Below are 17,006 nucleotides of genomic sequence, written 5' to 3'. Positions count from 1 at the left end.
GTCCAATTAAAGGACAAACATTTCACTTTTCAAAAGTCCCAAATTTCTGAATTTAAAATTACTTTATTGAACCGATTTAAATTTTCCATAAAACAGGTTTTTATGAGACCAAAATAGGACCTTTTTTTCCTATTATTTGACTGTTTAATGGTACAATTCAAAAGTACCCTAAGAAAACTTAAGTGACCCTTCTCCAACACACCTGAATCCAGTAAGTGGCTCGTTTACGGGTTTCTGTCGAGCTTAACGTCCGATAAAAGGATTCAGATTGTGTTGAAGCAGGGATAAATCGATGAGGATCGTGGATGCGTGTTCTCACTGGAAGCTGAAGTTCTAAAGTCCACCACCAGGGGGAGGCATCGCTTAACAGGAAGCTATTGATTGCTTGCTTTTAGTTCCATTACCGAGAGGGAAATTATCCCTGCCGCTTCCTGTCTCCAAGACAGCCATTTTCCATGTTAAAAGAAAAAAATGTGGGTCAAATGACATCACCAGTTAGAAAAAAAAAATAAAAAATCAATTTCAGAAAACTGATCTGCTAGCATAAACTAATAGGACAGACACGCAAGTAAAAAGACAAATTTATTTCTTAATCAGAATATACAAAGCAGTGGCTGAAGTAACCAAATGCCATTCTGGTTATGAAAAAGGCGGTCTACACAGAAGTGGGCTACTCAACCATAACATAAAACTCGTTGAAAATGCAAGAAAAAAAAAGTATAAATGGTACAAACTTGCAGTGGAATGCATACAGAACAAATGACCAAAGCCTTAAGATTTAAGAGGGGTTAATTAACATTGCAAACTCCTGCCTCCACAGGAAAGAAAATGGTTACACAATCAGTGGAGGTGTAAGAGACAGCCCCTTTACTCATTTGCACCATCTGTTATGTTAACAGGGCAGGCAGGAATTAAGTAGCAGCTTAACACAAAAATTGACACCTCGACTAATAATGCCAACAACTGTCTATTATCCCCTGCTTAAAACTTATCTTTGGTCCTTTTAAGTGTATCTGAGAGGTCAACATGAGCCTTGAGGGTGAGCAGCTGCCTGTATGTATGAATCACCTGGTCAACACTTAGCATAGAGATTGTGCTTCTAAAAGACTGATGTGAAACGTCAGGAAATGAAAAAACTGATCTTATGGCGTGGCCCGACTTGAACAAGTAGAAAAAAAAGCTCATTTTCAAGACCAATAAATAACATTTCATAAAAAAGAAGTATGCAGGGCCACTACATCTCAAAGACTCCAGTGCAATGTGAGAATATGGGAGCAACCAAAAGGAAAATCTCTATCGAAAACATAGAAAGCACAAGCTCTACGAAGCAATGTTGACCAGACTGGTAGGACAGTGCCGCAAACAAGTAGCAGGGTAAAGACTTAAGCCTCCACGTCTGCTTCTTTTGAGTCGCCATTCTCCTCTGTCTTCTGCTTTTTTGTCTCGGCCTTGTCCTGAAAGGAGAAAAACAGATTTAGGAGATAAGCAAAGCTGCACGAATCACCATATTACTCAAAGCAATTACAACTCAGCCTCATGACAACTCACCTCCTCCTCTTCAGCTGCACGCTTCACCGGCTGTGCATCGGTTTCCTCAGCAGGGGGCGCCGCCTCCACATCTTCTGCAAAGACAGGGGTGTCACATCATAAATTACACCCTTTACGACCTATATCCAGGTAAGCACTTGCTCGGGGTGAACACCTAATCGGAATTCATGCATCAGGGGCAAAAAGAGATCAGAGGAAACATGTCAGCATTTCAAATCGGATTTATTTATATATATACTTTTGAAAAGAAGAGCAACATACCAGCTCCATTCTTCTGCTCCTCCTCTGTAATTTCTTCCTTTTTGTCACTGTGCTCAGCACCATTCTGCAAAGAAATAAACAAAACAATTTTAACTTGTTTAAAATGGAATTAAACAGATCCCAACCTAGCAAATGTAATCTCGTTTGGGGGTCACTTAAAAAAAACAAGGGGAAGTGAGTGGAGGTCTTGTTACCTCCCCAGAGGACTAACTACCAAGCAGTGAGAAACCACAGGCTAGAGAGGCCAACGGAGACGTCTAAAAAAAAAGGGGTTGCTAGCTGTAACATCTGTGCCATTTCACAACCCAAACAAAGCCTGGAGCGGAGGGAGCAGCTGAGCAGGAGGGGGAGCCGGGCGAGCAGCGACACCTGCACGACGAGGGGCGCTAAGACAAAAGGCCATGCGGCGGGGTTTGTGTCTCAGACTCACGGTGCCATTGGCAGGTGCGTCCCCGCTCTCGGTCGACTTCTCCTCCTCCGCTGCTTCTGCTTCTTTCTTCTCTTTCAGCTCCTACAAAATAAGAGCACCGAGTCAGCGCTTCACTCACGTAAAGTGCACTCGTTCAAACACAATCCTCTTTCGACAACCACCAGAAGAAAATAAAAGAGAATCACAGTTTGAAGGACACAAATGGCGGCACGGTGGATAACTGTTTATAAAAGAAAGCGTTTCGGTCCCCATGCCGCGCAATGTGAACGCGCTTTCGGCTTCCCGCCCACAGCAGCTCCGCTTCACCAGCTGCACCGTTTCAGCCGCTTTGTCTCCTCGAAGCGGTCCACATTTGCGCATTTTTTGTTTAAATCTTAAACACACAACAGGTTTTCATAACAGAACATCGACAAGAAATGACCTCCATCGAACATGGACGTCGAAAAATTTTTTATTTTAAGGCAGTAATTTATGAAATACACCTTTCGTTAAGTAGTTCCTCGAGTTAAATCAAGTAATTTTAACACTCACGTTTTATACAACCTGTCCAGTCTGATTCAGTAAAACTGTTACGAGCTTAAAAAAAAGTTGGCTAAATCTTTTTTTTTTTTTTATACACGACACTTCGAAGAAGAGATGGAAACTGAATAAGACGCACCTTGGCTGTAACCTCTGTGGTGGCGGTTGTATCAACAGCTGTATCGGCCATGGCTAGTTTTTGTTATTTATTTTATATAAATATAATCCTGTTGAGAAATATTTTTTTCCTCGGTCTCGTTGCCGTCGAGTGCTTAGCCCCAAAGACACTGAGAGAGAAATGATGTCTTCCCTTCTCCGCTCTTCTCTCGGGCTCGTTGAAAATCCACTCTCGTTGGACGCCACAGCTCGATCTGCCACCTGATTGGTTGAAGTCGGCCACTGCGGTCAGCGATTGGCTGAGTCTCATGTCGATCACAACTATGAGGTCCGCCTTCCGAATATCACGTCGCTGATTGGTCAATTCTTTTTAAAGCGCTGTTGTATATTCTTTAACTAAATATATAAAAATGATTAGTGTTTTCCAGTTTAAATGCGACCAATAGGCTGGAGTCAACAGTTATTAAAGTTATAATACTCAAATGATCTTTTACATGTTTGTTTTAAGTGAATACATTGTTACAAGTATCCCTACCACATGGCCAGAGGCAACATCTTTTGTCTAAGCGGTCTGTTCTGCAGAAATAAGGTGTCAAATTACACACGAAATAGCAGGCAGCCACTCCTCCTTTCCATATTTAACTCTTCAAATGTGCACCAGATTAAGTGTGCTTATACTCTTTGCAAGACCTGATTATTGCTCCTGCCAAAACAATTAGCAAAATTTCTACATCTTTAATTTATTACGCTGCAAATTAATGGGCAACACAATTTCTGCACAACCTGGGGGATAAACATCCGTTTCTAAAAAAAAAAAAAGAAAACGTGTTACATTATTTAGCATCCCATTAGTCCATTAACTTGGACAATAAATTGCTGTTATCTGTATTTACAAACTGCTAAAGCATGTTGCTGCATAAATGTCACTTGGATAACAATAAATATCAGTAAGATTTTTTTAAAATAAAATACAAGCTGAAATAATTAATGAACAATCCTATTTTTGAGTTTACTACAGACAGTCTTTACTTCATCTTTCAATGTTGTGTATTTTTCCACTGATTTGCAAGCAGGCAGAAAGCAAGTATCTTTATTTGGAAAGAAGATTTTGCACTAAGGACTATTGCATAGTAATTCAGCCACAAATTTAAACACGCTCTAAGAATGTCATGTGGTAAATCAACACAAACATGAAGGTTTGATGTACCAAGAGTATCACACGACTGCAAAACTACCAAGAAATGAGGATCAATTTTAAATGACAGACCTTTGAAGCTTCGAAGGTCTACTGCTCAGGTAGGGAAATCTGTTGACATGACACCTATTGGCTGTCCACGCCATAAAACAAGAGAGCCATTGTTGAAAGAAGTCACAATAAGCTCTGTTTAAAGAACTTGGCAAAGATGTGGGAGAATATGTTGTTGTCATTACAAGCGAACCTTTGGGCTTTCACACAAAAATCCTTTGTTTGAAAACAAACACTGGCTTTGTGAACACACAATCTCCACTTTAAAACATGGAGTTGGCAGCATCATGTTGTGGGAATGCTTTTCTCTAATAAGGTAATAAAGCGAGTGGTGATAAATAAAATGGTATAAAAAAACTCTGGGAGGCTTTAAAATACTTGAGACTGAAGTGTCTTTATTTTTTTTTTTTGGCAAATAACAACCCTAAATATCCATCCACAGTCTGTAGATCATGATCCAATCTGACTGAGCTCAAACTATTTTACAAAGAAGAATTGGCAAATATTTCAATGAGCCAAGATACTAAAGATCTACCTAAAGATTGAGCCGAAAATACATGCACGCTACACTTTACAGAATTTCTTAGTAAAAAAAAGTTGGTGAAATCCAAAGATCATCTTTCTCTCACTTAACAGTAATGCTCTACTTTGTGTTAGTTTGTTATTTAATGAAAATAAACTGAAGTTTGTAGGTTGTAACTTGAGAAAAGGAGAGCTGCATTTGATGATGTTGATGCACTAGACAGACAGTGTTTTTCAGTTGCCTTTGTCATCTTCAGCTAAATTATTTCACCTTGAACATTTGCCACTCCTGTTACTGTTCCACTTAACCGCCTGTCATTTTCGACTAAGTAACTTTTACCACTCAGTCATCATTGCAACAATTTATTCTCCACCCATTCTGGTTCTTCGTCTAAAACATTTAGCGCACTCCACCTATGACACAGTTTAACTTTTTGTTTTAAAAGATCCTAAAAATGTCCTGGACTTGCCTGAGCACATTCAAGCTGGCTACGTTGACACTATTTTCAATTTTTTGGCTCTCCACTTTTAAAGCTTTGAGAAATCAAATGCTCTCTGTTTCAGCTTTAATCTCGTTGTGTTGGAAATGTTACAGACTCCGAAGAAGCCTCCAGGCCTTGTGTTGTCATTCACCCCACATTTAGCTGGAATATAATTACGAGGAGTGTAATTAGCCATAGAGATCAAAGGGTTGGGTTCAGGGTAAAAGCTGGTTTTTTGACTGTTTATCTTCTTCTTTATGTTGGCATTTCATATGTTGAATATGTTCCTCTGGTTGTTGAACCATGGTGACACAATTAATGATTTTAATTCAAATATATTGTTGCTCTCTAGGTGTAACCACACCTCTTTAAAAATCAAAGCATGACAAATATTTTCCAGAATCTTTCCATCCAACATGACTAACATCCATTTATAATTCAACTGAAAAACAAACTTATCATAGGGTAAAGTAAGAAATAAAAACCTGCAATGATCTGGTTGTAAAAATGTGCACATATTTAAGGTTTTACTATCCTTAGGTTGCCATCAATTATAGAGAATCTAAAGAACCTGAAGTTCAGCTGTATTAACAAGATCTTGCTGACATTTCCATCATTTAGCAGAAGCCATGGATTGGTGGTGTGAAGTGCAAAAATAATCTCATTGTACAAAAGTATCAGGCGGGGGAAGACTAAAAATAATTTTAGACAATCACATATCGACACACATCAATGAAAACTGAAAACTACTTGGGAAAAACACGAGAGCAGCTACAACACCGGGTGTTTTCCTAAAGTTAGTGAACATACAATATGGAAAGTAGCACTGAAGAAGCTGTAGCATATTGTTTTTACTAGTGGTGGTTGTGTGTGGCAGTAATCTGCTGCATTCTCCATGTTTCTGGATGTAGAAAGGTGGGAAGAAAGAAGCCTTTTCTTTGAAAGAAAACATCCTAAGATCTCCCAGAACCTTAAAGGAGAATGTTTTATGTTCTGAATAGATCCAACTGGACATTTTGGGCCATAGATGACAGAGAAACAGAACTTTACACTTTCAGAATGAACACTATGCTCACATTGAAACATGGAGGTAGCAGCATCATGCTCTGGGGATAATTTCATCAGATGGAAATTGTCAAGAAAGAGGAAATCATTAACAGACCTTCAGATATTTGAGGGATTTTGTTTTTCAACTTCAAAGTGAGCCACAAAGGAATGGCTTAGGTAGAAAGAAAGAAAAGTAACATTTTGGAAACAGAGAGTTGAAGTCTGTAAGTAAATCTCTGAGGTCACCTGAAAAGGAATGCGGACCACAGACATTCACAAACGGATATATTTGGAAAATCTTTTCAAGGTAGGCTGAACAAATGTTATCTATTTTAAAAATTGTTATATTATTTTCCCTGGAGAAATTTGTTTGGCTTTTGCTTGACCTGTAAAGGCTAAATGTCACATTAAATACGGAAAAAGACAGAGATGAACGATCTCGGCCTCAAAAAACTGTCCACCTGAAATGACAAAAATTTTCATGAGCAACAACATGCACAAGTAACACTGCTTCAGAAAGTCAAAACACCACAGAAATCCTCAATGTTAAAATCACAAGAACAGCAGTCCCTGCTGGAAACCCGTTGGTGGAACAGTGCAGCAGACTTAGCAGAGAGCATTACTCACTTTCTCTGCAAGTGGAAAATAGGAGCAATCAAAGAGAAGAAGGTTGTTTGTGAGATCATTTCCTGTCTATTTTTTTATGCTTCAATTGACTACCTAAAATTCAAGTGACCTGCAGGAAAACAAACACAAACGTGTGAGCACCTTGTCCATTCGGCAGGTAGGAGACGCAGCAAATGTCAGGGTAAAGAAGGTGGAAAAGAGATGTGATGTGGTAAGTTTAACTCCCTCCCTCTATTTCTGCCAGCCACTCTATTTACCACACTTTCCACTCCCAGGAATAAAAAAAAAAACTTTATTTAAGCTACTGAAAGCTGTAAGAGCACAGAAAGTAATAGTCATCTAAAGAAAAGCCCCTTTGTGTTCTCAGTGACTTCTGTTTTAAAAAAAATATGGAATATTGTGCAGCAGCAGTCACTTGAAGCCAACTAAGAAAAAACTTTTTTAGTGCACAGGGCTCCTTACCTGCTGGGTTCAGGGACTTTAGGAGAAAAGATGTGAAGTACAAGCAGGTTAATTTCACCTTAATTTTCTTGGGCACAAAGACCTGACCTCACTCGTGGAATTTCAGTGTTCTGGGGAAGAGCAAAATGGGGCCCAACAAAGAGCAAAGGTCAGAACTAAGCGGGGGAGGGGTCCCGATAATTGGAGGAACTAGTAGGGGCACACTGAGCTCTTTTGTTTTGAACAGCAGTGTCCTGCGAGGTCTGGTTGCCTTTCACTGGCTCATGCAACATAATATTAACTTCACAATGGGGCACTTTAAGTCATGCATACAGTAAAGAGGAAAGTTTGTGACGGTGCTCGTCTGCAATGAGCACAATTAAGAAAGCCCTTCACTGATGAAGGAAACATACTGCAAGCAGAGACCTTTACGTGTGCCGTATCGACCAATAGAACCTGCAGAGATGTTACTCCTCCTATGATCTTATGTGTTCCTGGACGTCACATTTTCCAAGTTCCAAGTCAGAAAAGTCAACTACAATGCCTCCTTAAGATGAATATTCCAGTCTGAAAGTCAGGCTATCTGGTGCAAAGCAATTGTACTCAGACATCAAAATGTTTAGCTTTAAAAAAGGAAAACCTGAAAACACCTTCTGAAATAAGAGTTCAGAGTGAGAAAGACTAATTATCACCTCCATTTTCAAAATTCAATGTGACTCCTGCAGGTAAAAATCTTGGCTTTTGAATACACAACCTGCTGAGAAATGGATAATTATTAGATAGTATCGTTAACAATGGTTAGCTAAGCCACTAAGTGCAACACTTTTAAGAATCCCACTGGTTTTCCAACTTACTGCTTGGAACAATTTGGCTTGGTGCGACAATCCTAAAAACAGAACAAAGCACATCTGCATTTAACCCGTTTAATCCCAAATTATTTCCTGCAAAATAAGTTCATGCATTTCAATCCTTGGACGTCCCTAACACATGATATTTATGAATTACTACATTTTATGTTGGTTATGTTAGTGAAAATGTAGGTTTTATACTCGGCAACAATTGTTGCCGGTGGGAAACTGGATAGTCTAAATTACACAAATATGGCCTATTTATACATATAAAAAATAAGAAAAATCATGACATGCATAACCTGTTATAACAAAGAATAGGCTACTAGAGTGTTCAGAAATGTTTTAGATACATAAAGATTCAATGCCACATCCAGCAAATGTCAAAGTCTCAATGTGCCGAGTGACCTTTGACCTCGTTTGGCCATTTCATCAATGAGGCAAAGTCAGGTGAAAATGTTAGTATGAACAAATCTGCATCGGGGAGGAAATTCTCCCAGTTCCACCAGACCAAGCGCTACACCTTGGCTCTGTCCTAAACTAGTTTCAGGCGTAGCATCATCTAGTAGTGATCACTCAGTGCATAGGCCACACTCTGTGGAAAGGATCGCCTTTTGGGGGGGTGAAATAGGGGAGGGTTTCAACTGAGGGATGTAGAAGACATCATTTTGAGGTTCCTTCAGGTCTAGAAGATCTAAAATATTTGATGGTTTTAAGCTGTGTGGGAACAGAAAGGCATACAGAATAAACAGCAAAGCACATAGCACACTATGTATTCTGCTAGCGGCAACAATTGTTGCCATGATTACATTCACTCTTCTTATGATCAAAAGATGAATGAAGGGATACAATTTCCTTTACATATCAGTAGAAGACACTTGAAAGAAAATATGTTCAAAATATTTTATTTATATTTGTTCATTTAAATATTTTACTGACTTCCTCTTGTACAGGTTTGTGACAGACATTTACCTCCAGCGTTACAGACGGGAAGTAAAGAGGTCTGGTCATGTGACCTTTCACACTAGATACATGAAATTGATATTGCTTAGAGTAGACGCATTATTATTTTATTTTAAAACTTCAATTAGCTGCCAAAAGTCAAAACAATTCTTCTAGAGCTTCCAGAAGTTAGAAAAAAATGTCTGGCAACAATTGTTGCCGGTGGGATTAAATGGGTTAATTTTTAGCGATTGTTGCACACAACTGATTGTTTCTCATTAATAAAGTAGACAAATACAAAGTGCAATATAACATCTGTATGTAAACTTGTTCCTAGGGCTTTAAACTTACAACACATACAAATTCATAGTTACTGCATATTGGTAACAATGCTATGCAGGACTATGCAGGAATACAACAACTAGCATGTCCTATCCGTTTTCTTTGGTTACTTGCAACTAGAACATAAATCTTAGCTCATATCTGACCTCAAAATCCAGCATGACAATGAAAGGAAATACTTGGTGAAAACATCAGAAGTTATTGTTTGCATTTCTGTTTGTTTCTATATCAGATTCGTTGCATACTTTAAGAATATTTTAGTGAACATGTTGCTGCAGTGTCTGAATGAATACAATGCAGAGAAGTATGTTGTTAAGCCACTTAAGTTGTTAAGAGTAATGATCCCAGTTGCTAAGCACTACACTTAGCTAATCCCAATCATTTTCCTACTTTAAACTGGAACACAAATACATTGGGTGCGACGTTATTCTTACATCAGGTTTTGGCTTTAAGGTAAACAGTATCAACTTCAAATTCAAATATGACTGCTGCACATTTGGCACATAGCAATAGTAGCACTAACATATAATTAGTTGTACCGCAGACTTTCTATATTTTTAAATTAAATTAGTAGTATGGAAAGTAGGAAAAATGCAGCAAAAATATATTGCACTGGTTTGTCTTTAGTGGATAAAAAAACTTATTACTGCACATCATTTTGTCTTAAACATGAGTTTAGAGAGATATTATTACCTTGCTATGTTAACAGCATCAAGCCTTGTCACTGCATACAACAATTAGCAAATTTCATAGCTTTTTAAAATTCCAAGTGGATAGCGGTTAAATTGTGTATTTACATATAATTCCCAAAATCGACTTTAATTTCTGTTGTTAATGGAATGATGCACTTTCAAATAAATATCACAGTGATCTAACATTTTATTCAGTACAATAAATGTTTTTACCATATTTTGGTTTTGGCTATTTGAAAGATAAAATATAACATGATATTTGTGCAGAGATTTCACACATTTTGGACAAAAATAGCAGATTCAAATGACCTGTCAGTGCAGTTTGTTTATATTATTGCTGAAAGATTCTGACATTTTGTCCCTTTATCCTCTTTCGTCCTCTTTGGTTTTGACATTTCCCCGCAGGGTTCTTTACTCTGGTCTGAGGAAACATCAGACTATAGCTGCCTCTTGATCTCTGTACACTCTCTTATGGAGGGCTATTTGGTATCAGTTCAATTCAAAGTCACTCATTTTATAGGCACTAAACAACTGTCTCCTTTTTTCTTTCAGAGTGGACAGGATGCGAGTACACAAGGTGAAATGTTGCTTCATGAGCTTTATTATAAACAGCGTTGCTACTGAAAACACCAGGCTGGGCATTAGCTCCCTCTGAGGATGTAGTGTGAACATCTGATTGAACAAAGAGAAGCTGTAGTTTGTGCCTTAGGGACTACATTTCCCAGCTAGCTGAGGGGTGTGGAGTTGCCAGAAGAAGCCGATGGGAAAAGGGTTGCTTGAGGTATTCAGGTATGAAGCAACAACAAGACTTCTAACAACACACACATGAGGTTAGCGCTTACATTCATTACAAAGGTTCTGCCCAAGACTCTGAGCATCTCCAAAATAACCTGCACAAATTTAACCTCAATAAAAAAAGCAATAGATTGGATATTTTATTTTATGAGAACAAGCATAAGGATAGGAATATTTAATGGATCCACCGATGCATTAGAGGCTGAGGGTGTGAGCAGTAACTAGGTTGGTTTCCTTCGAGAGCACACGACTTGAGCTATACTTGAGCTCTGCTACCTTATTTATTTCACCTCTTAGCTCCACCCATGTAACTGTCTTGCCAGAGGAAAGTGGAAATTTCCAGTAATTCCTACAGCTTTGCAAGAAGTGCTCCTCCTCCTTCTGGTTTCCCGCCTTTCCTTCACTCTACCTGCTCTCTCCTGCTGCAAGCTGCCTCCAAGAGTCTCAGCCTCTTGGTGCCCAGAAGTTTTTACTTAGCACATGTGAAAACTCTTAATCTCTCAAAGACTAAATGCAGGCTGGCGCTAAGGCTACATGCTTCTGCGAACATTACTATGCATATGGCAGAACCTTTCAAAGGTTCTATCTTTTTGCTTTCTTGACTTTTGCTTTCTTGATTTGAATGACAAAATGTATGCTTTTCATTTGAATCTGCCACACTGGATCCCTGCCTGTCATTTTAAACAACCAAGCCACACGCTGCCCTTTGAATAAATCTCAGAGGTTGAGCAAAGTGTAAATGTTACATTAGATGCGGAATGATGAAGAAGGGGTGGTTTGGGATCGCAGAGCAGATGGCAGATTTGCATTTCTATTTCTCCGGTTGATCTGGCTGATTTTCCTGAGTCTGTTCGCTTTCAGAGACGCTGTAAAAAAGCTTCGCTGCCACTGATACATTAAAACAAGCTTCTATTTTTTAACAAAAAAACAAGGACTTGAAAAGTAGCTCACACTTGAAAACCTAGAAACTGAAACAGGTCCACAGCTTGAGATGACCGGGCTATCTTTTCACTACATCTGCGGTTTTACAACTTCCTCCTAATTCAGTGCAGAAACTCAACCGTTTTTCACACGAGCGGCGATGACAGTCTACAGTATATCTGCTTAAATGAGCTTTACAATACAGCCACGAGTCAGCTGGAGTGAAGAAGTCTAAGTGAGTGGATGGTAGGACGCACTCTGACCTTAGACCTATTGTAAAGAACCAACAAAGAGCCATCTGCACAGCAACCAAAGCTCAGATGAGGGACTCACACACGCGGGGACCTGAGGAGGGGGCAGGGATTTGGAAAGTGAAAAGGACGAAACAGTTGGGTGATTAAAATAAATAGCAAGAGATCAGCAGGGATGAAGCCTAAAACAGGAAAGTGGTCAGTGTAACATCTCGGAACGCTGAGCAGACGCTGAGCGGCGTATCAAATCAAAGAGCACACAGATCCCTCTAACTGCTTGTAAAGTGGAAGCCGAGAGGCTGCAGGCCTAATCACTCAAGAGCACATTTCCTGCCTCCTGCATGATGAGATGGAGCCAACTGAAACAGCACATGGCTAATATTTAACCACCACAGACCGCATTTCAATCACCCACCCAACAGAAACATGCAGGACTCACTCACAATCATTCGCAATGAACCCGAGGAGGCTTTTTATTTTTGCATAAATATCTGATTCTACATAATTCTGTTTAGCTTTCCTAATGGAAACTGGGGCATTTTCAAAATGGTGATGACAAAAACAAGATGGTGTCAGGGACATCTGTGAAAATACAGAAAACTGTTTCACAGGTAATGCATGATAGTAAGGATTGCTTAGCAACAGCAGTGAAAATGTCTTGCAGGCTGTGTGGCAGAGAAACGGCCAGTGCTGCCACCCTGTGGTCCAAAGTGGAACTACCTAAAGATGGACCCGGACTATAAATGACCAGAACCGCCTTTTGTCTCTGAAGTCTGAATGTAAAGTGTGTGGCAGTGTGAGTCCTTTAATCCAGAGATGGACTGATCCAAGAAAGATAAAGGAAACGCCCTTGCTTTCACAGCAGCGTTTGAAAATATATTAAAGGATTTAAATGGCTACCAAACGCACCAGCTCTCATGGTGGGTGATTGCTTAGCAACCTTCGTGGGAGGGAGAAAAGAGAAGTGGGGGGAATGCGAGTGACTCTGCTGGGGGGAGGTGTGGCCTACTTTAATGGGAGGGAGCAAAATGTGAGTTCAGGCTCTCTGAGTGGGGAAATACCTGGCAAAGATCCCAAATAAACAAACAGGACAGGGAGACAGGCTGACATGAGGGGAAGGACTGAGTGGAGACGGAGGACAAGGGGAGCTTTTCTGGGCCCTGATAAGAGTTTCGTCAGAGATAAATGGGAACAAGCCGTTTTACGACTTGACATGCTGTTGTTCATTCCCCCAAAGCAGAACAAGGCCTGAAGCAGGAAGTAGATAACCCTGGTCATACATAGAAGTACTTAAACAGCTTAGTGATATATGTTTGAATGCAAGTTACTCTAAAAGTTCAAATCAGACGGAGTAGAACTGCTGGGAAGCTGAAAGTAAAGGATGGCTCTGTGGTCCATTGAAGGGAGTGAAGCTACCAGTTTGTGGAAGCTCAGCATGTGTTTGCATGTTGCATCTTGCACAGTTGGTTGTGTAGGTTCCTGGAGATAAGATGACTGGAACTACAGCGGATTGCAAAAATATTAATGGAGACGCTCTCTGAGCAGCAACGTTGAACTGTTGCCACGGATTCTCAGTTGGATATCGGTTTAGACTTGGAATGGGCCATTCTAAAACTTCTGGCTGTATGTTTAGGATCTTCCTGCCAAAAATTAAGCTCTACCATTACTACGTCTCCTCCAGGATTGCTCTGGACTTAGCCACATGCTTCTGTCTTGCCTGTTTTTGTGAATAAAAGCATTTCCACAGCATGACTATGCCACCACCATGTTTCACAGATGGCATTAGCTTTTTTGCTACACGCAGGGCTTTGCATGTAGACCAGGAAGTTAAATTTGAGGTTAATCTCACCTTGTTTCACACGTTCACGGTGTCCTTTATGTGACATGTACAAATCAAACAAAGTTTCATTTTTATCTTCTCCGTCTTCCACGTGTTTGCTGAGTCTCCAACATGTCTTGTAAATCAGTGTTTCCCAACCCTGGCCCTCAATTCACACTGCCCTGCATGTTTTAGGTATTTCCTTGCGTCAGTCCAGCTGATTTCAATTGATGACTGATTAACAGGCGTATGTTGAACTGCAGTCAGATGAATCAGGCACATTAATGCAGGGAAACCTCTAAAACATGTAGGACAGTGTGCCTTGAGGACCAGGGTTGGGAAACACTGTTGTAAATAACAACAAACAACTTCTTATTTTTTTTTTTCTTTTTAACAATGGCAATCTTCTTGCCACTTTTCCTTAGCAGCCAGATTTGTGCACAACTATCTGTCCTATCCAGATTCTTCCACAGCAAAAATACAAAATCTTACCAAGTATTTTTGGTCTAGTTCCTAGTGTAAACATTTTAGCACACTTGAAATAAGACAAAACTAACTTACAAGTAACTTTTGTGCAAGAAAGCTTTTTTGCACATAATTCCTTAAGATTGATGATAAAGTACCGTAGTTCCACTGGCAGATTATTTCTGTGGAAAATGTCTTGGTATAAGTGAAATAATATGCCAGTAGAAATAGTACTTTTTAAATATTAATATTCAATATTTGTTTACTTAAAACAAACTCCTATATCTTGCTGAAAAGTTACTTCGAAGTTAGTCTTGTCTTATTTCAAGTGTACTAAAATATTTGCTCTAAAAACTAGACCAAACATACTTGGTAGTATTTTGTGTTTTTCTTATTCTGCTGTTTCCTTTGACTTCAAAATGATGAACTGCTTTGTGAAATGCCCTGAAAATTCTATAAAAGTGTGTAGTTTTGTATCCAAAATTGACATGAATAAATAAGAAAAAGGTCAATTATGACAAAAAAGAAAAAGATTCTCCCAAAAAGAAAGAGAATATTAAAAGGGAGAATATGTGCTTATAAGGAAATGAATGGTGAAAAGGGGAGGCTGCCCATAGGTTCAGCCTGTAGAAGAAGGAGGTGGGCTTTTGAAGAAAAAAAAAAAGGCTGTTGTAAGCAGACTCTACAGGCAATGAGGTCTCTTTGTCAGGAGCAGGAAATGAGGTTTCTGTTGTGATTAAAAGGAAGGTTACTATGGCAATGCAGAGAGCCGTGTGCACAGAGAAATTTTTTGGGAGGGAGAGACGGGGGGAGGCTAAGTGAGAGTTGAATTTCAAAGAAAGCAGCCTCCTCCATCTCATCACCCACCACCCAACTGCTTCACCGCCACAGAACCCTTTCATATCTGATCATCTGTTTTCATAGCCACACAGTTTTATCCTGCGCAAAGGCAAGCCGTAAGCGAGAGGCAGTTTCGCTTCCTGAATTAACGCTGCTGTCAAAATGTACCTGGAAATAACCTTTAACCGACAGGAGACATCTCAGGAAAATAAAACACTCTGACCCAAATATGTCGCTGCCTTCTTCAGAACACTTTTGTCAAGTGATTCCTCTCCTCGAATCCTTGCACAGCCGACACGGATAAAAAAAAATAAAAAAAAGAATGATGATGGCATCAGAGTGACCTTTAGGAGATAAAAATAGCACCTCGCTTTGTTAATTGTTTCACAAAAGTGGCACTGAAAATATGCTGCTTAAAATAAGCTGCCCATCCTGTGCTTTATGTTATATAGGAAGCTGCTCTCTGTAGTGAATGCTATCTTTGCTCTTGGGTGACATGACATTTGGCTTTAAGAGATTTTCTTCTTTTAATCTGTGGATAAAACAAACCACATTGACTGCTTATAATATGGTAATCTGCCCGGCACGGTAGAACAGCAAATAGGTAGCAGACTGCGCAGACACAGGGACCGACTGTATGTTAACTGTTTGTGGTGTAAGTAAAGAAACCAGTGTCTTAATGGAAAACTTTATTTCAGGATTCAAAGGACAAGAAGCATCTTTAGAATTTCTGCCAAAGATGGTTTCAAGTCTGGAGAAAGTTGGAAGGAATTATGTGAATGAGGAAACATTTGTGAGACCACAAAACATGTTTCTGCTTCGGGAGGCTCCAGCCCAGATGTATCTGAGCCCACAGGAGTCGACATCCTTGCTAGACAAAGCCTGAGGCTGTTTCTGCACACAAAGTGTCCTTTATGATGATCCACTGAGGTGGAAACCTTCATCATGTCAGCTATTGATGAATACAGTTAAAATCAAATATTTACACAGTCTGCATGAAAACACACATCAAATCAGATTAAACTTTCCTGTTCTGAGTCGATTGATTACCAAAATTATTTTGTATTTCCTAAGTGTCAGCGTAATGGTAAAGAAAGAGAATTTGAGGAGATGTTACATAAACCTTCTTAATTCCACCTTAAATTTATGACTTAAGTCAGATATTTTGTGTTATCTTTGCTCAGGTTTCTGCCACATTTCCTGGGATTTTGGCCCATTCCTCCTGACAGGACTGGTGCAACTGCGGCAGGATGGGAGGCTCCCTCGCTCTATCACACCTTTTCACTTCTGTTCACAAATCTTCTATTGGATTTAGATCGGTGCTTCGTCATGTCACGCCCAAAAAGTTTTATTATCTGTAAGCCACTTTGTAATTAAAATAGCTGGTATCATTATATAGTGTATTTTGAAGACCTACTTGTATCTGAGCTGTAACTTCCTGGATATGTCTTGACATTTTGCTGTTCGTCCATATTGAGAGGACTCAGTTGAGGCAGGTTGGGCATCTGGTTAGCTGAGAGAAGTTCCTTTCCATGAACTATATTACATCTCACCTTGACCTCATTATGCAAGAACTTTGTTTGTGGATGTTCCCCTGCACTACCACCTGTACCATTAGACTCCCACTGGCAGAATATGCTTATACCTACCCTTCATTGGGTAGATATAAGCATAGATATAAGCAGCAGTTTTTATTTTGCAGTTTCTGAAAATGTTCTCTATATATCAATGTCTTATATTCTTTCTTCTGTCTGTCTACTGTGCCACCACCAGGTGGAGCCAAACTGCTTTTGAAACATTTTGATTCTACATAAATCAAAAATAGTTTTACCGTGCCTTCTGCTTTCTCAA

The 17,006-nt window shown here is 39.5% G+C and overlaps 1 protein-coding gene across 2 annotated transcripts; it reads right to left on the bottom strand.

Moving 5' to 3' along the window:
- Positions 1 to 569: 569 nt before the first annotated feature.
- On the bottom strand, positions 570 to 3,110 carry LOC116710829 (prothymosin alpha-A). Of its 2 annotated transcripts, none has more exons than XM_032550072.1 (5): positions 2,898 to 3,110; positions 2,240 to 2,320; positions 1,810 to 1,873; positions 1,549 to 1,622; positions 570 to 1,454 (listed from the first exon to the last, which is right to left on the bottom strand). In XM_032550072.1, the coding sequence occupies exons 1-5, from the start codon at positions 2,946 to 2,948 to the stop codon at positions 1,383 to 1,385; spliced, it is 342 nt and encodes a 113-aa protein (XP_032405963.1). In that variant the 5' UTR covers positions 2,949 to 3,110; the 3' UTR covers positions 570 to 1,382. The 2 variants fall into 2 exon arrangements, with proteins under 2 accessions (XP_032405963.1, XP_032405964.1); XM_032550073.1 differs by having other exon boundaries at positions 1,549 to 1,619.
- Between the last annotated feature and the right edge of the window lie 13,896 nt (positions 3,111 to 17,006).

The sequence above is a fragment of the Xiphophorus hellerii genome, chromosome 20 (assembly GCF_003331165.1).
Source record: "Xiphophorus hellerii strain 12219 chromosome 20, Xiphophorus_hellerii-4.1, whole genome shotgun sequence".
Lineage (NCBI taxonomy): Eukaryota > Metazoa > Chordata > Actinopteri > Cyprinodontiformes > Poeciliidae > Xiphophorus > Xiphophorus hellerii.
This window is presented reverse-complemented; position numbering and strand designations above follow the sequence as displayed.

What these genes read in the sequence shown, in the direction of transcription:
- LOC116710829 (XM_032550072.1), bottom strand. Translation starts at nt 2,948, where the DNA reads ATGGCCGATACAGCTGTTGATACAACCGCCACCACAGAGGTTACAGCC. An exon ending in CCACAGAGGTTACAGCCAAG is followed by an intron (nt 2,321 to 2,897) that starts GTGCGTCTTATT and finishes CTTATTTTGTAG; the next exon opens with GAGCTGAAAGAGAAGAAAGA. An exon ending in GGAGCAGAAGAATGGAGCTG is followed by an intron (nt 1,623 to 1,809) that starts GTATGTTGCTCT and finishes CTGTCTTTGCAG; the next exon opens with AAGATGTGGAGGCGGCGCCC.